We start from the raw sequence: 20897 nt of genomic DNA, 5'->3' as shown, positions 1-20897 counted from the left end.
GTTTATTTAAAGTTTTTTTTTCTGACTCAGTAGGGTAAAACAGTTCTAAGTCTTGTTCTGTATGCAGTAACTACAGGGCAATGTTAACTGAAAATAATAATGAAAGGTTACAGGTTCTCCCTTTGGAACACAGGAAGTGTGTGACAGATCAATCCCTCATCTTCTGTTTGATAAATTGCTTATTTTTGAGTAAGTTTTAAATGCTGCTTATTTAGGGAGCTGCATAAATATGCAGTACTTGTTAGTAATCATGCACTAAAGAAGAAGATGGAAAAAACTGCACTTAGTCCAGCACTACTTTGTTGAAGTTTATGGGTCTGGTGCTCTTGTTTTGGGGATTCATTTTAGCTGTGCCCTCACGTGTTGACCTTATGTCTACTGCCTGTATTTAATTTACAAAGTTCCATAACTTCTGCTGAATGATATTTTTCAAGTGACTATGGATAACTGTTCTCCATAATTTACAGACTGGTAATAATGATATAAAAGATTAAAAAAAAAATTAGCATGTAGACTTCCTATGAGCTAAGGGGCTACAAGACCTGCACAAAAGATTTTGAAAAAGATGTAGTAATGCATTACAACTCTGTCAAGCGTGGGGAAAGAGAATGTACTCAGCAAAAATAACAGTACAACAGAGTTATAGTCTTCTAGACTATGATTTTGAATTTTGTAATGTAATATATGCAGGCTTTTACAGGTTTTTTTCTTTTGGTTTTGCAATGTTTCATGCCTTTATTCCACATGAGCCAGTGCAAACCTCACAGGGCCATCTTCCATTGCCATGACTAGTGTTCTCATACTTCTACTAGCTTTAATAATCTAACTTTTTACTGTCTCGTTGATCTGCAGTCACAACAGCTGTTGGAAATCTGTGCTAATCTGCAATCCACTGCAGTTCCTTACTTTGCTTAGGTTTTATCTTGCCAGTTCATCCTTAAAAACATCATCTAGGTATTGTTTAGACACAGGAAAGTACAAGTTTTAAGTGGTCTTTACCTATGTGCCACTTCTACATGGATTTAGACTTAACCACATAAACCAAAGCAAGATGAACATCTGAATACTCTTTTGCAGAGTTTACTGTTTTAACCTGAGCCCAGTTGCTCAGGGTAAAAGTGAGCAAATTGCTAAAAGTGGCCTCTAATATAAGTTTTTAATCTAGACACACGAGCATTCTAATTTAACATTGTCAGTACAGTATTCTGAGTGGTTAAAATGAAAAATTGTCACAATGGTAGTGACATTTATATACCTAATCATATTTGATCAGCTGCGCATCAGGCTCAGAGTGGCACCTGTGCAACTGCTGCATTGGGCTGAAAGCATTGCTTTAATTTTTAAAGGAAGGTGCTTGATCTCTTCCTCTTAAAAAGCTGTTGTTTTAAAACAAAACAAGCAAAACCCACTAAACTGGAAGTTGGAGTTGTAGCCTGCAGAATGCTGTTTGAACCAGTACAGATGATGTAATAATAGAAATGATTCCTCTTCTGTGTAAACTTTTTCTCCTTGAATAATCAGAAGGTGAAATTCTGTGACCGAACTTTCCCAAGATCTTGATTTCTCTCTTTTTTCTTGTTGACATTCACACTGTTGTGGACTGTACCTTGAATGGCTGCAAGATGCCCTCTCACTCTTCCTCCTAAGCATGATGGAGGGATAAAATAGGAGGAAAGAGCCTTTGAGTGAAGACAAGGACAGAGATATCATTTACCAGTTACTGCCATGGGCAAACAGACTTGACTTGGGAAAGACTAACCTAGTTTATTGTCAATTGATAATAGTGTAGGATAGACAAAAATAAATCTAAAACTATTTTCACCCCTTCTTTCTAGGCTCAGTTTCACTTCTGGCTCTTATTTCTTCCCCGTGGGAGGAGATGGGGAATAGGAGTTAGTCAGTTTGTAACACTTCATCTCTGTCCTTTCTGCCTCCTCATGCTTCATACTTCCCCTGCTCCATTCTGGGATCCTTCCTCTGCAATGGAATGCAGTCCTTCCCAAACTTCTTCAACATGGCCCCTTCCCATGGACCACAGCTCCTCAAGAACTGCTTCAGCATGAGCCCCTTCCATAGGGCACAGTCCTTCAGGAATGGGCTTGTTCCAGGGTGGGTCCTGCCAGGAAACCTGCTCCTGTGTGGGATCCCCTCCATTAGCCCCAGTTCCTGACTGCCATCTAAACCCAATATGCATGCACACTTAGTAAAAAGTGGTACCAAGTAGAGTCAGACATCACCTGTAAAGAGAAATACTTGCACTTTCATTTTGGCAGCACTATGGAACACAATTGTTTGTATAAAAATATCTATTTATTTATAAATCTGTAGTGCAAATGCAGAAATCAGGTGGGAAAATGAATCTTTTTATTAGCATTATATGGATACTAAGTAACAGTACCTAAGTAATTAGCATACTTTATTGGTTTTATGTATACTTCATCTACAAAATCCCTCCAGAATAAACAAATCTGGCCCCATTATACTGTAAATTGCCATCTGCTATTCTATGGGCTTGCTTTAGATAGTAATTTGTTACCCATATGTAGGGGGTTTTTAGTTTGTATTTTTTCCCTTACTCATGGCTTGGAAGTGCTTGAGAGTTTCTGTGGAGCTTAGCAGTTAGGCACACAATTCCTGTTGAATCTATGGATGCTTGAATGTCTGTTTGAAATTAGATGGGTTTAATTTTTGTATTCTCCTATAGTATGGCATGGAGGGAAGGTGAAAACTGAAATTCTGTTGCAAATTTCCTTGGATTTTATTTTGTGGGTACTGTCTAGGAATGCTATCTTCTTGACATTGGTAGTGTTTTTCATATTTCTGTACTCTTTTTTTTTATAACAGTTTCCTAGTAAGATGAATTTAAAAACCTAGCCAAAACTACTCAGGTGGTGCCAAACTAAATTCATCCAAGAAGCAGCACCTTGTGTGTGAGCCCATTGAATTCTCAGTATGTTACAGGAATACCTTCTGATTTTTATTTCCAAAGATACGTTGAGTTAGTCTACAAATACTAGTTTTGGAAACTACCATCTGGAAGTTGGGTTCATCTGGTATTGGGTACTTTTTGGCTGTTTTTCCCTGACCATCCACCACTGCAAGCACTTTAGTGTTAAACTCAAGTCACACAGCTGAGAGTAGGAGCATGTGTGAGCAGGAGAGAAGTAGCCTGAACTGGTACAGCTCTGTGAAGGTGATTTATGAGGTCTTGTTCAAAGACACCTTTCAGTCATAGAGTATTATGTCTAATTTTTCCATATAAAAAGAATTAAGGTAGTACATAACCCTTGGTGGCTGTCATGACCATGAATTCAGTTAATACATCTGTTTTTGTGTTTATTTCCCATGCCCATTAACATGTTTTGTTCCTTTGCAATTTACAGCGCAGAACTCTGCAAATGAGGGTTTTGCAAACTTTGATGCATTTGGACAGTCTAGTGGCTCGAGTAATTTTGGAGGTTTCCCCACAGCAAGACAGTCATTTCAACCCCAAAATACAGGTAGAACTCCTAGCACTTTTGATGAATATTTAACTGAAATAATCCTTACCTTTATGTTGTAAGGTACTTGAGTTTATTTCTTGCATCTGCCTGCTATAATGCAATCAAGCCATCAAGCTCTGGGGAAACTCAAAATTAATTCCTTGTTTGGTGTTGATTTTTTTTTTATTTTTTTATTTTTTTCCTAATGCTTCTCAGAAGTCTGATTTATGGCACTGTGCTTGTTAGCTCTACACCTGAAATAAGTACGAAAAGAGTGAAACATTCTGCTTCTGATAAATACTGAGCTGACTCTCTATCTTGTAAGAGAAGTGTTTGGTAGACTCAAAAGCACATCACAGTACCAAAAGCAAAGTGCATCTGTGCATATGTGTAACATATGCAGACACTTCAGTGTATTTGACTTCATGTGTAGAGCATATTGCTAAGATTTATTTTGCTTTCCTTTATTTTTATCATGCTTTAGAACTTCTGCTTGAGCTTACACTTACTGTTTGTCTAGATCTTTGGCTGACTGACTTTCTTTTCCTTTTTTTTTTTTTTCCTTTTTTTTCTTTTGAGTGTGGTGTCGTTTTAAACTTTTTTTCAAATTTTCTTTCTCCTTTCTTATTTTAACTTTAACCCCCACACAATTTCTGGCTGTCCAGCGTTCAGAACGCTTTCATCTAGCTGCAGTTTTGGTGAATTTACTTCAGCTTTTCCTCTCCAGGCTGTACACAGTAAGTTCCACGCAGTGGAGAACTCAGCTTGCTTCATTTTATGCCATTGTAGTGTAGCACTTTCATTTCTAGTGATCAGTTATTTTAACTAATTGATTGTGCCAGTAGAAAGTTGTGTGTCCTGTAGTGCAAGTGGAATCCTCAGCCTTTACAAAACATGATGCGTTCAGTGGAATAACTAATTGAAATTTAAGTACATGACCTGCCTAGATAAAATGGTCTGGACAGTGAAGAGATGGAAGCTGACTGTTTCATATTTGAACTGAAATTCAGTTGTGTGGGTGCAAGTCAAATTTTCAAAATTGATTTCTGTACCTCTTTTATTAATGTATCTCTGACGTCAGTGGAGACTTGGTATAAAAAGAGCTGTGTTGTATCTTCCACCTCACCTCTTTCCTGATTGGATGTAGCCTAAAAATAAAAAACCATACAACTAAACTATCTCTGTCAACTTCAGTATGAATTCATAGTACTTTTCAGCTTGTATGCTCTGTTTTTTGCTTAGACAACAACTGACATCTGGAATGGTGAAAGACTGTACTGTTAATGTGAATTAATAACCACTATTCATTAGATACTATAACAGGAAAATGAACCTTCTCTATTTTTTATAGTAAATATTCAGAAAAATATTTTTTTCTAGCAGAACATTATTGTTGAAATTACTTCAACAGCTCATTAGTAACACAGTTTTTCAAGATCAAATTGGCTGTGATTTAAAGCTGTTTAAGTTCAAGGGTTTTTTAGGTCCCTCATCTGCAGACTGAACACTGCACATCTTGAAGATGTGGGCTGGGTTGGGGGGAACACTCTGCCCGACATCACTCCAAGAGGTGGGATTGTTGTGCCCTCCCTTACAGCTGGGGAGTCTTCTTCTGACTTCGAAGGGTTGATCATGTTTAACTTAATTTGTTACAGGTGGAAGTGCTGGATCAGTGAATGCTAACTTTGCTCACTTTGATAACTTCCCTAAATCCTCCAGTGCTGATTTTGGAGCCTTCAATGCTTCTCAGAGCAACCCAACAGCAGCTGCAGCCAGTAAAGCTGCAGTGAATAAACCGAATCTCCAGTCCGCTGACAAATACGCAGCTCTTGCTAATTTAGACAACATCTTCAGTGCAGGGCAAGGTATGAACTTTTTCCTTCTTATTATCCTATATGTGTATATATTTCCACAAGAGTGGCTGTGCTTGTCAAAGCAGTAACCATATTTCAAAAAGTCTTTTCTTTAAATTATCAGTAGGATTTCATGTCAGTGTACCCTTTATGTGTGAGATGCAAGTTTTAATAACTTTACTCCAAAAGCGTATTATCAGATGACATTTTTGGGGGGAACCTACTTACTATCCAACATGAATCACTTGTAAGTGGAAATATCTAAACAACTGCAATGCTGAAAATATCTAAAACCTGGTTTTAGAAGGGTGAGCTGCAGTTGTTGGAGAGAACTACCAGAGTGGATTACCTGCCTCTCTGCAACAAAAAGATTTGGCTCTAGTGTCCTATAAACTAATAGCAGTGATATGTGAATATAGTTGATTTTAAGTTAAGGAGCAAACAGTTATTCTCTAACTTCTCAAATGGCTTACAAAAACTCATGTTGTTCTGTAAGGTAGAGCTTTGTTCTGAAATAGATTATTTAAAGGTATGTCTTGTGTTCAGTTTTCTAGTTGAAGATGACTGTAGTATTGAGTCATCAGTTCCAAGGAAACCAGTGGCTCACTGGAGCTGTGGAATCTCTATACAAGCGTGACACTTAGCTCATAGCTAATGGTTGTTGGACTTTTTTTCTTGTGTTCTGTGGTGCCTATTTAATTTTTAAGTATGAAACCTGATCTGTCTGAACTGCTACGTTGTTTTCAGTGTTGGCAGGGCAGAAAGTGAAACCACCCTCATCACTTTAAATCTGGTTTCTTTCCAGGTGGTAGTGAGCAAGGAAGTGGCTTCAGTACAGTAGTGTCAGCATCAGGAGGTCCTGTGTTGTCAGCCCCAAATCCATCAAGTGCATCTTCAGACAAGTATGCTGCTCTAGCAGAATTAGACAGTGTATTCAGCTCCACAGCAACCTCCAGCAATGCATATACTTCCACCAGTAATGTTAGCAGGTACTTTGTTAGAAGTAATTGGCTTCCTACTTCCACTTGAGCAATATGCAGAGAACTTACTCAAAGTTGAACTTACTCAAACCTCTCAAACCTGGTTTTATCTTAACTAAATGGGGAAATTTTAAATGAGTTAAGAACTACTGAAACCATGTCTGTTGTTTTAAGTAATAACAGTACTGTCTGATAGGATATTGTAAGATAAAATTAAGAGTTCTTTCTACCAGCAGAATGTTCTCTGCATCTTTTTAGTCATTATGTGTTAAACCTTTTAGATGTTAACATTTTCCTGCAGAGATGATTTGCATTCAAAGGGAAAATCCTAGCATCCCCAGCAAAAAGAATATTAAGATATTTATAAAATAAATGGTGCCAGCCACTTTTTTAGATCATTAAATACCAAATGCCTGTTATAACACTGCTTGGTATTGCAAGTACCCCTAAAGCTTCTGCTTTGCAACCTTTATGCTGATGGTGTCTGTTCAGGATTCTCTTTTGGTGGAGGTGACTTTTCATGGCTTAGCACTAGTTACAGTCTCTGACCCTGGCACCTGGGGCTCAGTTCCTGGCATCAGTGAGTTATACTGCAGGTTGCAAAACCCATGTAAGCATTTCTTTTCTATTCTTTCACATGCTAATGATGATTTTAAGTTGTATTTAATTATTAAGCCATTCTGACTTCACTGAATGTATCAATTATTTTCAGCAATGCTTTTGGAACAGTACCTGTGGCTGCTACTGCACAGACACAGTCTGCATCTTCGAGTGTGCCTGCTCCATTTGGAGGTATATAAGTGTTGCTAACACCTTTTGTGTGGACTGTAAGCAAATATCTTACTAACTTCTAGTTGATAGTGCTAGTGATAGTGAAGTTACTATAGGATGCCAAAAAAAGTACTCTTGTGATACATTTCCAATTAAGCATTTTATTATTAAGTTCTAATTTTTCACTTAATTTGATACTTAACATTATCTATAAAAGCTGTATAAACCTAATGTGACTTAGGCTATTTTTAGAAGGCTTAATGAAATAAAATGTTTTTAATCTTTCAGCAACACCTTCCACAAATCCATTTGTAGCTGCCCCTGTTGCCCCAGTGGCACCTTCAACGAATCCATTCCAGACCAATAGCCGAGGAGCAACAGGTTAGGAAAAAAGTAGTGTTTGAGAAACCTTGTTTCAAGACTTGCATTGCTTCTCTTCTTCAGAGCTGTCTAATCTGGTCCTTACAGATTTTTCTGCTTTATCTGCCTCTAATCTATTTGATGTGTTGTGTTTGTTCAATGTAGAGAACAATATTTATGAACAGGCTGGAAGAAATCAACTTCAACTTCTTGGTTTTTATTGGGCTGAGAATGTAACAGGATGTTACTTTTTTTGTTTATTTCTGACCTAATCCTAGGATTTCAAAAGGTGACAATGTGAAATATGAAAATGATCTGCTTAAATCTTCTAATACTATCTCAGCTATTTTTAGTCTATATATTACCATTTGGACACCTTTAAAGACTTTGGCTTTGAAGCATGCTTTTTATATGTCCAGCCCTCACACTGAAAGAGCTGGGGCTAGAACCAGGAAAGAAACGGTTTTTGGGCTCTTAGTTCCTCACCAGCCCACTTCCTCCTTTCATTGGTCTTTTAACAGTAAAGAATGTGTTTAAATGTAATCCTCATACTCCTTAATTATGTTCATTTTTTATGGGAGGGTTCTGTAGAATCATAATTCCATAAACAACCCCCCCATCTTTTAGAAAAGCAAACTTTTGCATTGCTTGAAAACCCTGACCTTGGATTTAAATGACTGCTAGATTATGCTTATTTTCTTATGCAAAGGAACTGTTAAACTTTGTTGCTTTTTACCTATTAACTGGACTTCCACAGATTAAAATCTGCTGATGTATGCATTTTAACATAGCACTGTGCTTTGTTCAGAGTTTTAGGTAGGTTGAATTAAACTACTGGGATAAAACTGAATCGATAAAGTCATGTCCTCTTGGTTAAATGACTTTGATTTTCAGTCTCTTTTGAGATATTATGCATTAATTGAGATTAATTGAGATAAACTTGTTTTAATTAATTCCTCAAATATCCCTTTTCTTATTTCAATCTCATTCCTAAGTGTGCTATTTTGTAGCTTCTTTAAATTTGCTTAAATATGGCAGCTCTATCCTTCCCCCTCCTAAAGAGCTATCCTTGGCTTGCCAGAGGTTCCAGCCTTTTGGAAACTACACTGATATGTACTGGGTGACAGAGATGATAAGTAAAGATAATTTCTATCCTCTCCAGTGTAAGGTGTAAAGTTGTACCATGTCCTTTATGCTAAGCTGCCTTTCTTTTTGTTACATGGGACATGTGTTTTGTAGCTTTGATATCTAATGGTTTTCTGAGCTTAATCTATTGCTGGTCATGCTATGGACAGATTTGTTGCATATATGTGTGTGTATAAGTATTTATATATATTTAAAAGTAAGGAATTACTGTTTAAGAGCGTGTAAATGATTTGACATTGTCTGGTCTCTTTGTGGCTTCCATAAGGCCTCTCGGGAGCAATGCACTCTCACATATTTCCTCAGGCTCATTTTGGTAGGTGGCCACATTTGGTATCAAGTTTCTTGTGGCTTGTAAAAGTTGTTGCTTGTAAAGCTTCTTGATAGCCTATCTGGTTCTCTGCACGTAGAATTTTGGAAGACTTGGTTTCCAAAATGGAGTGGGTGTGGGTGTTTGGCAGCTGGGCAGTCAGATCAGCAAACGTAGCCAGCCTCCTAAGCAACTGAAACAAAACCATTATTGATATTCTAATCATGCTAACAAGTTGAGTGACTCTTGCAAGTTTCTACCAACAGTAGCTTGATGCCTTTTGGGATGTCCCAAGTCACTGCTCATTTTGTTGTGTTCTCCTAGCAAGTTTTCCTGTTGAATAGCTACCCTACCTGTAACATGAGAAGTGTGTTAGTGCATTAGTTTTCCCTGTGCTTTGTCAACAGTTTGTCTTGCCCTTGAATACATTTAGGGTAAATTTTTCAATTAGTAATTAAGCTATATGCATTAAATATATATATTTTCAAAGCAATTGAGCTTGTATGAAGTCTTAGTTTGAACATGTCAAAACAGAATGTTCAAATGTGTAATGTTGGACTAGAATAAAATGCCTAGTGTCTGTATTTGTATCAAAAAAAAGGTCTATACCCTTCTCCTTTCAAGGATAACTCCCAAAAGACAGAATAATGGTTTTGTTATTATGTTTTTTGCACTTGATGTGCTCCTGTTTGTTTGCTGAGGGCATGTGGAATTGCATATGAGCTGTGTGGTTTCTACTTGAAATGTTCAGCAGAGAATCAGATGTCAAGTTGGGGATTTTTTGTTTTAAGTCTTACCACAACAGTAAGAGCTTTTGCAGTAGGAACTTTGTGTGCAAATAATGTGCATGGTGACAATTTCCTGTGAAGTAGCATTAAGGAGGGGATAAAGAGAGAAGGGGTGCATGTATCCCATATTTTTTTTTTTAAACTTGTAACTTCATGTAATGCACCTTGAACTAGGAAGATTTTCATGCTTTTCTCAGAATGAGAAAAACAGAGGAGCTTATGCTGCCAGAAAGTGCTTGTTTCTGATGCTTACCAAAAAACCTCTGGGGGAACTACATGTTAATGTAAAAAATTAATTTACTGTCAGAAAGTATATATGTGCTGAATCTAGTGAATTTTAAGTGATTCCTGTAGAGAAACAAGATAAACCAGGTGCCTCGAGTTGCCAGGGAGTGGGTGTGAGTCCACCTGTGCCTGGTTAGGGCAGGCCCCCTATTACCAAGGGGCCAATAAAGGTGGGACACACACCCACAGAGAGAAGCTCACTCTTGTGCAAGGCAATGGAGAGGCCAGCAGCTCGTCGAGCCTCAGGAGCAAGAAAGGCCCTTCCCACAACATTTGGTGGAGAATGCAGGCACCGTACAGATGTCTAAAGAAGCAGCAGTGTGAGGAGCTGGCAACAGGAACATTCTCCCTGATTTGAAAAAGTGCCTGGGCTAACACTCTCCCTGAAAGGTATGACCAGCAAGCTCTTTGGATTGGAAACCCCTGAGCAGAGGGAAGCCAAGATAAGGATTCTCTCTTTGGCAACTCGAGGCACCTGGTTTATCTTGTTTCTCTACAGATTCCATTCATTTTTAATGGGCAAAAGTAAATTTTGCACCTAGCTGGTGATGATCCAAACTGAAAAATAAGTTCAGTGGCTGTAGAGATGGAAGTTTGCTTGTCCGTGGTCACCAAGGCATTAGGAGACATTTCTTAGCATGGTGGTGTAGTAATTGGTCTCCTGAAACAACTGATTTCTTACCAATAATTTGATATTTTGCCTACCAGCAGCAACATTTGGTACTGCATCCATGAGCATGCCTGCGGGATTTGGAACTCCTGCCTCCTACAGTCTTCCTACTAGTTACAGTGGCAACTTCCAGCAGCCAACGTTCCCAACCCAGGCAGCTTTTCCTCAACAGACTGCTTTTCCTCAGCAGCCAAATGGTAGGTTTTATACCTTTTAGTTAATCTTATTTACATCAGACAAATAAAGAAAACGATGTAAGTTAGCAGTCGAGGATGTGTATTTATTTCTCTATGAACTGGGTAATAACATTGTTTATAGGTTCTCACACTCTGTTTTGGCTCTGTAGCTGAACTTTGTGGTTTGGCTGTGTGCAGTGATATAACTGAGGTTTTACCATAGTCTGATACAGAAGTTGTAAGTATTCCCGTGGTTTTTATGCAAGCAGGATTGTTTTGTCTTCATTTTTGGAGTGTCTGCAACCAATTGGAGTGTTCTTTCTAACTCATAGAACACAGGCAAGAAAATTGGGAAATACTCACTGTCTCCCTAAATTTAAATGATAAAATAACATCTAGGTATGTAGAATGCAGATGTAGAAATTGGAAATTGATTAGTTCCAGACAGCTGAAAAACAAACCAACCAAACAAGCAATAGCCCTAGTGGTGTTTTGTATACACTTAACACTATCAGGAGTGTATGATCAATCCTTTTGATCATGTGGTCCAATCTTCCACTTATTTTTGTGTGGGAGCTGCAGCAAAGAACTCTTTGAAGGTTGGTTACTAGTATTTATCTTTCTTTCTCACTTATCTTTCTAAGGAGCAGGTTTTGCTGCATTTGGACAGGCAAAGCCTGTAGTAACTCCTTTTGGACAAGTTGCAGCTGTTGGAGTATCTAGTAACCCTTTTATGGTGAGTTGTTGCATGGTATTAATAACCTCTGTATGTCCAAATAGGCATAAACTGTGGTGCTTAATTTAGAGAGACACATAGCTTTTGTTTGTTTGTTTTTGCTTCAAATAAGGGAAAGCAGCATGTGAATCTCCTGAATGCAATTGATTATTACAATGACATGGCATTTGTAAGGCTGTTAAGTACTTGTATACCATGGTTTTAAAGAGAATCACAAAAAAAAAAAACTGCAGCATAAACCAGAAATGTTTCCTAATGGGCTTTTTTTTGTTTATATATACATTTATGATTTATGATACGGAAAAAAATATTTTCAGTGTTGTCTTACTTCCTTCTTTGACTTTTTCTTTCTTTCCAGGCTGGTGCACCAACAGGACAATTTCCAACAGGAAGCTCATCAACCAATCCTTTCTTATAGCCTTATAGACACTTTACCCAAAAGAACTCTTATGTGGTCACATAACATCTCTGCGCCTCTTGCACTGTTGTCTTGTTTCACTGATATTAGCTTTAAACACAGAAGAAGTCTTTAAGAAGTAAAAATAAAAGCCTGCATTGTGTACCTTTAAAAAATAAATAAAAAAAACCAAACCACACGAAACCCAAGAAAATCAACCCCCCACCAGGTTATAACGTGCAAAACAGAGGGCTGTGGTAACATCCTTGAACCTGTGAACTGGCAGGTAAAACATAGAGGTATCATGTATATTAAAATTGGCTAATAAGTTATTGCAGATACCACATTCATTATGCTGCAGTACTGTACATATTTTTCTTAGAAAATAGCTATTTGTGCATATCAGTATTTGTAACTTTAACACATTGTTATGTGAAAAATGTTACTGGGAAATAGATCAGCCACTTTAAGGTGCTGTTGTATCTCTTGGAATGAATGAGCTACATCATTTTAACCATTGGTATTGGAAGTCATGAAGTTAAATTGAAGGTTTGTTCATTTCTCAAAATGTTTTCCTTTCCTAAGAGCTCTTCTATTTATACATGCCTAAATCTCTAATGTTAGAGGGATACCTGTCTGCATAATAAAGCTGATCATGTTTTGCTACAGTTTGCAGGTGAAAAAAATAAATATTAGAAAAAATAATTGTGTAGCATTATTTCTGTTCAGTAACATTTTATTGGGTTAAAATATGTACCTATGTTGAATCTTACAGATCAACTAGCAAGAGCAATATATTTAAAATTGAGTTAAACCTAAAATTTTCCCATGCCTCACTTGGATATGTACGTTTCTTTGTGTTGCTGTTCTAGCTCAAGTGAAGTGACCCATCAATCAGGAAAATGTTCAGTGAAGTTGGATTATTTTGACAGAATAGCTGTATGATGGACACTGGAAGCTCTGGGGAGGGTAGTTACTCAAGAAATGGTTAGCTGCAGAAGACAAGTTATTATAGGTAAGCTAATGACAGTCTCTGAACAAGACTTAGTTGTGATCAGAAGAGTATGTGAAATAAGTGTCTCCCCATGGCTTAAAAATAAGCTAGTTTAGAAGGGTTTTCTGCTTCCAAAAGGAAGTTTTTGGGGGTGATGACAGTTCCAGACATAATTAGTGTGCATATGTTTACCCATTCAGACACTTAAAAGAGGTTAATATGTGTTGTACATCTCCAACAAATTCACAGTAAAGCTGTCACTGTATCAGTAAGTTTATCCATATGTAATGATGTATTTCCCTAACAGTCCTGCAACTAAAGATTTCTGAGGAGTGCATTGTCTGAAAGGAGTCCAAAATGACTGCTTTGGCCATTTTTTAAAACTGAAGTAGTATTGCTGTGCTATGTAGCATTGAAGTCTGCTTTTGAACATAGAGGTAGTGTCTTTTGGAAAAAAACTGATTTTATTATTTAAGTTGCTTTAAAAATGCATGTCACAGCTTCTAGTAGACCAAGTCTTTACGTTTTCACAAGTTTTCTGTGGCAATCTTTCCAACAAGTGATCTTCCTGCTATGGGGGCAACTGCTTCTTTAGATCCCTAGAAATTTTTGAATATCTTCTGCCTGAGTTGAAATACTCAGTAGGAGTGGGAGTTGAAAGGTGTGTGTTCTAAGAGCTTTTCTGCTGTTAGGTTCAGGCATCGGTGTGTGCTTGGGTGTTGTGCTCAGTGGGTGCTAATACACATTTTGGTGTGAGAGAATTAAATTTGACTTGAAGTAGAAGATGGTCTGAGGATTGTTTGGCATTAGAGCTGCTGGTGAAGAAAAGTGGCAAAACACACCATCCTGTAGACAAAGCTCTTGGTGCTGATAGCAGTCTTCCTTGATGGGCACTCTTCTGATGATGCAGCAGCCTCTGTGCTCTTGGTTGCAGGTATTACTTTTCTCTCCTTACTTATTGGTTGATGCCTTCACCAACCACACTGGTATTTCTACATCTGATGGAGATGATGGTGTATATGCTTCTGATCAGAAAAATTCCAGCTATCAGTGTGAAGTAGCTGCCATAAATGAGAAACTGGGAAATGGAGGTGGAGAAGAAGGGAGAGTCACCTAACAGCAAAAGCAGTTTTTAATAGTTTACTGGATGTCCCTCCATTGTTGCCTTGCCTTCCCTGTCACTCCCTGTGGCCCAAAATGATCCCATGTTGAAAGGATTCAAGAAGCCTGGCTGCTTGATTTCATACTCTCAGACAAATGTGGTAGTATAAGGAGGGGGTGTGAATACTCTGTGACATGCATCCTCTCCCCACCTCAGTCAGGGAGGACTTTTTGACTGTTCTCTGAAAAAATGAAAGCTAGAAGGTTGGAGTTTGATCATCATGTAAGGTTGGTTAAACTTTAATTTTAGACATTTAATTGGAATAAATGGTAATGAGGCTGTTAATTCTCAGAATTGCATGAATCTAAAGATGCATCCAATGAAACCATGGAACTTAGAATTGCCTTGGTAATAGACCCATAGATTCTTTCAGCTTGCTTTCTGTTTCTATTCAGGCTATTTTGACAATAAAGTTCTGAATAGTAAACATTTAAAATTAAACATTTAATTTTAAAAAACCTCATTCTGAGTAATAGATCTTGGTCTTTACCTTCTACTCTATGAAAATACTCTTAAAATCATTGCAGAAACGCAAAATTGGAAGGACCAGAGGACAAATAGGTTGTGTTATCTACTGCCAGTTACATTAAAGGAACCTTTCTTTCAAGTGAGTAACTGTCCCAAGCTTTCCTAAACTGTCCTTACCCAGTATCTTCCCAAAGGGAAATCCTGGAGCAGAACCCTCTTTTAGAGCAAAGTAATGGAACTTACCTGGGTGCTGATATCCAGTCCCAGACCTTTTGAATCTACTACAACAAGAGTTAAAATTGTCTGAATTGCCAGTGCAACAAAGTTGTTGAAGCCGAACATCAAAGCATAACGTTCCATGCTTAGGTTGACAGCAATCTGAAAGCTGAAAATTAATGTACAGGTTAACTATGCACAGTGTGGACTCTTATATTTTAGTTATAGGAGGAAGTTTGGGAAGAATTTAATGTACACAGTGGATTCTTCCATAACCTAAAGCATCTTAAGTCTTGTTTACTAAGCTTTAGCAGCTTCATTTTGGCAGAAGGTCCTTATTTTTCTGAGTTGGGCACTTCTGTGAATCCTACTTATCTGAGTGAGTATTTTTGCTAAATAAAGACTTGCATATGTTTGACCATTTAGGTAACAGTTGTACAAAGATCATTAACAGCTAAATGCAGAATAAGGTAGTGTCTCACTTAGAGTAACCTATTGTAATGGTTAGATTATATAATTTAAGTGTAGATTTATATAAGCTAGAAATAGTACATGCTGCTATCATGACTCACTAAATCTTATTTCTAGGGAGACTTCCAGTATAACTTTGATAAATTTAAAAACATGACATTTGCTGATTTAAATCCATGTTATTAGAACAGTTGTGTGTTTTACTTACGTTGCTATGGTTATAAGGAGCATGTAGCATGCCTTAAAGGCAAGGTAACTGGCATAGCATGCCCAGATGTTGTCTGTAAAGTGCATGAGGAACAGGGAACCAGCATCCATTGCAGAGAAAATCCCCAAAGCCAATTCTCCAGAAAGATCCCAGTTTACTTTGACATATCCAACTGCCATGGATGTTGCTGAGCCTAAAAATTTAAAAGTAACAATTCAAATTCTGAAACACTGACTGTCCTCCTAGAGCCATTGCTTAAGTGTATCAGTGAACCATGCCAGGAGCTCTTGGGACTGTTAAAGCCACAGTGAGCTTCAATAATGGTGTGGCTTGTGTTTTCAGGTAGTGGTGTGGAAGTCTTCTTGTTTGGGTTTGGTTTTTTTTTTTACTTTAAAAAAGTTCCTCATGCTTAAGGCTGGAGGCAGCAGTGTTCAGTCTATTGTTATTCTTTGTAACTGAGAAAAAAAAAATCCCACTAAGCATTTTCTGCCAAAATATGGAAGTATATTGGAGAAATTTATTGCACTCCTTCATGGTTTCTTTATGAAAGCTTTCTTTTCTTTTTTTTTTTAAGCTTCTGGTGACAAATTCTATGCATTTGTTGGTGCCTTATTGACCATCACGAATAGTAAAAGCCCTTATTCATGTGTTATGTAACAGTCCAAATTTGATATTTTTTTATTCTCTGTAGTAATGAGATTTACTTTTCTCCCCTATTCAGTTTTGGAGTCATACTCTCTGCTGCTGCCAGAAGGTAATTCAGCTGTGTGCTGGTTTTTTTAAATTATTCTTTAGCAGGGAGATTCCTTTAGATCTGTGAAGGCTCTTTGAAACACAGTATCCTGAGGTTAGCTCAGACACAAAGAGAAGTGTATAGGGACCAGGCAGGTTATTCAGCAGTCATCTAAGAGTCCAGAGAGTACCAGAAGCCCAGTTGTTTTCAGGCAGGCTAGCACAGCAGTGTAAAATTGGGACTTCATTTGCTAGTTACATGTCCTCTTCATCAGAACTCAGTCATATCAGTCATATCTCCTCCTCTTTTCCATCACTGCTGTTCCCAGAGGTTCTGAGTACTTCTTTCTGCACTTGAAATAGGGTAAAGTGCCAGAGGGTATAAAAGCAACAAAAGCCCTTGGGAACACTGCTCAAACCAGTAGTCTGACAAGTTTGGGACAGCTTTAGTAAAATGCATTTTCATGCTGATTGCAGGGAGAAAGAGTAAACTGAGTTCCCTGTGGAAATTTAAGATAAAGCTCCTGGTATCAAGGAAACATAACTGTGTGCTTAAAAATGAGGCTCTGTTGGTACTGCACAGCTATTTAAATGTAGTTGCACTTTATCCATATGCCTTCTGATCTGTGTCTGAAGAGGAATGCCATTTGAATGGACCAAATCACCAATGAGGATCACAACAGTTGAGGTTGGAAGAACTCTGGAGGTCACCAAGCCCTGCTAGAACAGGATCAGCTGGACTAAGGTGCTCAGGATGGTGTCTAGGTTTTGAAATCCAGGTATGGAATGTTGAAACCTCTGGCCAAATTACAATACAAATTTGTGCTCCTGGGCCCTTGTCCTGTCACTGGGCACTACTAGGAAGAGTTTGGCTCTGTCTTCTTTACTCCTCCCCTTCCAGTATTCATGTACATTAATCAGCTCCCTTGTTTTCTCAAGGCCAAGCAATTACAGCTTTCACAGCCTTTCCTTGTACATCACATCCAGAGGCAAACTCATTGATCAGAATACAGATCTTTCTTCAGGAGCACTTACCTGAAATGCACTGCTCCAGACAATGTGTGTTTAGACAGATTATTTGTTAAAATGTACTTTAAATATATTTTTTTTTGTATCACCTACCTTAAGTGTGTGTGAGGGAGGAATGGACAGGGTGTCATCACACAGGGTTTCTGGACTGCAATTTGGAATGAGATTCCACTAACAAGGAAAAATATATATGATATATTTTTAAAGACTATTTTTGAATGCCTCACTGATAAAATTGTAGAGTGAAAGCATGTTTTGCACAGTATTTGGATATTACATATTGGAGGCTGCTGTTGTTGACGTTGGCTCCCACTGAAAATAAAACAGGCACCAGAGACATTGCTGAAGAATGCCATCAGCATTGGGGGGGCTACAGGTACGTGCTGATGATCTTTTACTTACCTACAAAAGTTGCTATTGCTTCAACAGCTCCATTGTACACTGCTGAGCTGTGAGAGGGGGCTCTGAAGTCCCAGAGCACTTGGATGTAATTCACAACCTGGTTAAAGCCCGCCGTAGCCAGAGCCCACCACAGGGACCAGTAGAGAAGTTTCCTGGAGCTGTAGCAATCCCTGAGGTCCTTGCTCAGCTGCACCAGCACTCTGAGCACACTGCTCTGGGCCTGGGCACCCTCTGCCTGCTGCTGGGGTGCGGGTCCCTGCCCGTCAGATCCCGAGTCCCGGTCCTCCGGCCTGAGGGAATCGAGGCCTTTCTGTGGCGCCGGGAGAGCCTCTGGGCCGTCCTTCCTGTGGAAGAACATAGTCCTGTGGGGCGTGGGGAGGAAAAAAGAGCAGAGGAAGGCCAGGGAGACGGAAGCCAAAGTGATGGCGTTGAGGTGGAAGTAGGATACACCTGCCAGGGAAACCAGGAGCTGTCCCAGCAGGGCGGCGAGGGTGGCTGCCAGCAGAGTGACGCTCCTGCAGTAGCTCGTCACCCGCTGGTAGCGCTCGGTGCTGACGACGCTGTAGATGTAGGCGTAATAGGCGACCTCAGTGGCTGTTGTCATCCCGTAGAAGAATTCCACGGCCTGCATGGCCAGCACTCCACGTGCAAAGAGGAGCAGGAGCCAGGTGACGATGAAGCTGATGCCCTGGAGGAGGAGGACGGGCTTGTAGCGCACGTAGTCGGTGATGAGGAAGACGGGGATGAGGAGCGCGAGGTAGGAGTATGTCCACACTGGGAAAATCTGGTTTGTAACCTGGAAGAGAGTAAAAAAGGAATTTTTTTCTTTTTAAAGGACTGAAAGTATTGTGGTTTAAGCTTCCTGATGGTTGTATTGAAGGAACATGGTTGTTACAGTAATTATTGAGTTGTGTGAATTGTGCAGACTTTAACTTCCTGAGGTGAGTGTTCCTGTGCTATCTTCACCATCTCCATTTTCTTCAAATGTAAAGCATAAGAAGTGAGCAAGTCTTTGGAACAGTATTTTGGGAAAATTCAGTTGGTCTTCAATGCACTGGTGCTCTGAAAACAAATTCCTCTTTTTTTTTTTTTTTTTTTTACTCATCTGCATTTAGGTTGGAAGGTGCTGTTTGCTGTCACTATTAAGCTCAGTGCTTGACTACAACTGCAGCCATGATGTTGACTCCTTTTAGATAAATCCATAGATTAAGTTTTCTGTGATGTGCATGTTGCAGGATCTGTGAAGGTCTTAGGAAGTGCTGGATTTGCTAGGGTGTCCTTGATCACTCATTCTCTGCTTGAGAAAGTAGACTAGAGAGGAACTGTTTCACCTGAAGGAAAAATAGTAGCTTGTTATCTTTTCATTTCTGAGCTTTTAGTAGAGTGGCATGGTGAGCAGCAGGTTCACTGTAGCGTTCTGGTTGACTTCTTTTGTTTCTGTGGACTTTGATAAGAATTTTTTGGTGTTTGACTGAAATGAAAAGAATTAGCTTACCAGAGATGAATTTGGCTTAAAAGCCAGTATCTGCACTGCACTTACTGAGTGAAGGACTTTTGCTGAAATCAGAATTAAGGCATTCTATCTTGCCATGTGTGCATTTTTAAATGTAAAGGAGGAAAATCTCCTTTGTGGCTAAAAAAAAATAATAGTATTAAAGGGAAAAACGAAACAAAACATGATAACCCAAGCCACAAATACCTTTTCTCAGAAAAAACTTTGGTTTATACTGGTATCTTTCATAATGTACTAGGAAATTCTGCATGAATGTTTGCTACTACTCATCAGGAATGGCTGCTTCGTATTAGCTGTATGTGGGTGTAGTGAGCTTGTCATCTTATTATACCATTAGATCCATGACTCAGCCACTTGTGAACTACAGCCCCTTTTGTTGGGGAGCCTGCTCCTGAAACAGGGCTTGACAGGAGAGCAGAACAAGGAAACAAACACTGCATGTTTTTATTAAAAAAAAAAAAAATTGAATATGTATGTGACCTCCAGAGGGCAATGAATGCATAAAACAGTCTTGTAGTGGAGTTAATAATTGAACAGTTCATAAGGGGAAGTCTGTTTGGTTTCCTTATTTGCAATCACTCTGTCACTGTCAGTGTAATCAATTCCATGATAAGTCAAAATAATTCTTAAGTGTTTCTCCTCCTCTGGGCTTATAGGTGGGGAGAGGAACTGGCTGACCTGTTTTTGCTGAAAGCATCCATTTCTTAAGCAACTACTGAAGTAGTTTCCAAGCCCTAAGAATGTAGGGACTTTAAATGTTTGACCTTCTGCAAGAGGTGAGTTCTTACCCTTTTCCAGAAATATCTTGAATCTCTTGATGAAATGTATCTGTATTATTGAATGCTTTCTCTTCAGTCATTGCTGTAAGACTTACTTCTTTAAGCATTTTAATTATTAAAAGAATAGTTACATACCTCTTCAATCGTTAAGTTTTTGTCTGGTCCAGTCAGATAAGGAGTGAGGAAAGCTTCTGATGGTCTCATAGTGGAGAAAAATCCATTTATGCAAATGATCAGAGTGGGATAAATCCAGCTGCGGCCCATGGCTTCCTTCCAACAATCCATAGTCTATCTAAAAAAAAAGAAAAGGTGGTGAATAAATGACAACACCAGGAATTTGGAAGATGCTCTTCACAGCTGGTAAAAACTTATTTGTAGGTTTACTTTTATCTAGCCCTGCTCCTTTCACTAGAGCTGCCAGTGATGGCAGATGCAGCTTGTTAATGAACAACCTGGATCAAGGAGTGTGGGTGGTGGTAAACTCCAGTGTCTGTGCCACCTATCAAAGGTGGTTCTTAATGACACACTTAGAATTCAGTGGATGTATCACAGAGGAGGGATGAAGTTCTATTATGGCCTCATTTGTGAATAAATGAGTAGGCTTAAGGAGGCTTTTTTCTGCTGATTTGCTGCTTGAGAGACCAGTGGAACAATAGAAGTACAAGCCTTTTTGCAGACAATATAAGCCACCAGCCAGCTAGTTCACAAGTGAGCTCAGTTCCTTCAAGATATTTTAATAATCATAGTATCTGTTGCACCCTAGTAATTTGAGTCAGTAAGTAAAGATGCAGGAACCATCTGCTTGTGATACCTTCTCACAAATCTAAAGGAGGAAGCTTCACTTTTCAAAGTGGTTAAAAGAAAAAGAATGGGACTTGTTTCTTCACTGTAGTTGACAGCAAAAAAGAAATCTAAAGAGATTTGTGGTTTTAAAGCTTATTTAACTTGTTCTGCTTTATAACCACCTACCAG

At 38.7% G+C, this 20897-nt stretch overlaps 2 protein-coding genes across 8 annotated transcripts in view; one reads left to right on the top strand and one right to left on the bottom strand.

The window, feature by feature from the left end:
- The window catches only part of AGFG1 (ArfGAP with FG repeats 1), a 36232-nt gene extending 23577 nt beyond the window's left edge, over window positions 1-12655 (top strand). The window contains exons 6-14 of one of the 7 annotated variants that reach the window (XM_030456057.1): window positions 3384-3500; window positions 4148-4219; window positions 5138-5347; window positions 6141-6237; window positions 7028-7107; window positions 7375-7467; window positions 10681-10839; window positions 11463-11554; window positions 11913-12655. In XM_030456057.1, the coding sequence (XP_030311917.1) occupies window positions 3384-3500; window positions 4148-4219; window positions 5138-5347; window positions 6141-6237; window positions 7028-7107; window positions 7375-7467; window positions 10681-10839; window positions 11463-11554; window positions 11913-11972 (980 nt within the window). In that variant the 3' untranslated portion in view covers window positions 11973-12655. Of the gene's footprint in view, window positions 1-3383; window positions 3501-4147; window positions 4220-5137; window positions 5348-6140; window positions 6325-7027; window positions 7108-7374; window positions 7468-10680; window positions 10840-11462; window positions 11555-11912 lie in introns of all 7 variants that reach the window. The other 6 variants (XM_030456052.1, XM_030456053.1, XM_030456051.1 and 3 more) reach the window with 6 other exon arrangements.
- An 81-nt stretch (window positions 12656-12736) lies between these two features.
- On the bottom strand, window positions 12737-20342 carry LOC103527321 (thiamine transporter 2). Its single transcript, XM_030456058.1, has 6 exons — window positions 20310-20342; window positions 20061-20217; window positions 17634-18429; window positions 15471-15663; window positions 14819-14960; window positions 12737-14023 (listed from the first exon to the last, which is right to left on the bottom strand). Exons 2-6 carry the CDS (start codon window positions 20208-20210, stop codon window positions 13901-13903), a joined length of 1404 nt encoding a protein of 467 aa, XP_030311918.1. The 5' UTR covers window positions 20211-20217; window positions 20310-20342; the 3' UTR covers window positions 12737-13900.
- Between the last annotated feature and the right edge of the window lie 555 nt (window positions 20343-20897).

This window comes from Calypte anna, chromosome 9 (genome assembly GCF_003957555.1).
Source record: "Calypte anna isolate BGI_N300 chromosome 9, bCalAnn1_v1.p, whole genome shotgun sequence".
NCBI lineage: Eukaryota > Metazoa > Chordata > Aves > Apodiformes > Trochilidae > Calypte > Calypte anna.
Note: the sequence above shows the minus strand (reverse complement) of the source record. Positions and strands in the feature narration are given on the sequence as shown.

What these genes read in the sequence shown, in the direction of transcription:
- LOC103527321 (XM_030456058.1), bottom strand. Translation starts at nt 20,210, where the DNA reads ATGGATTGTTGGAAGGAAGCCATGGGCCGCAGCTGGATTTATCCCACT. An exon ending in AAAACTTAACGATTGAAGAG is followed by an intron (nt 18,430 to 20,060) that starts GTATGTAACTAT and finishes ACTCTCTTCCAG; the next exon opens with GTTACAAACCAGATTTTCCC. An exon ending in AGCAATAGCAACTTTTGTAG is followed by an intron (nt 15,664 to 17,633) that starts GTAAGTAAAAGA and finishes TTAAATTTTTAG; the next exon opens with GCTCAGCAACATCCATGGCA.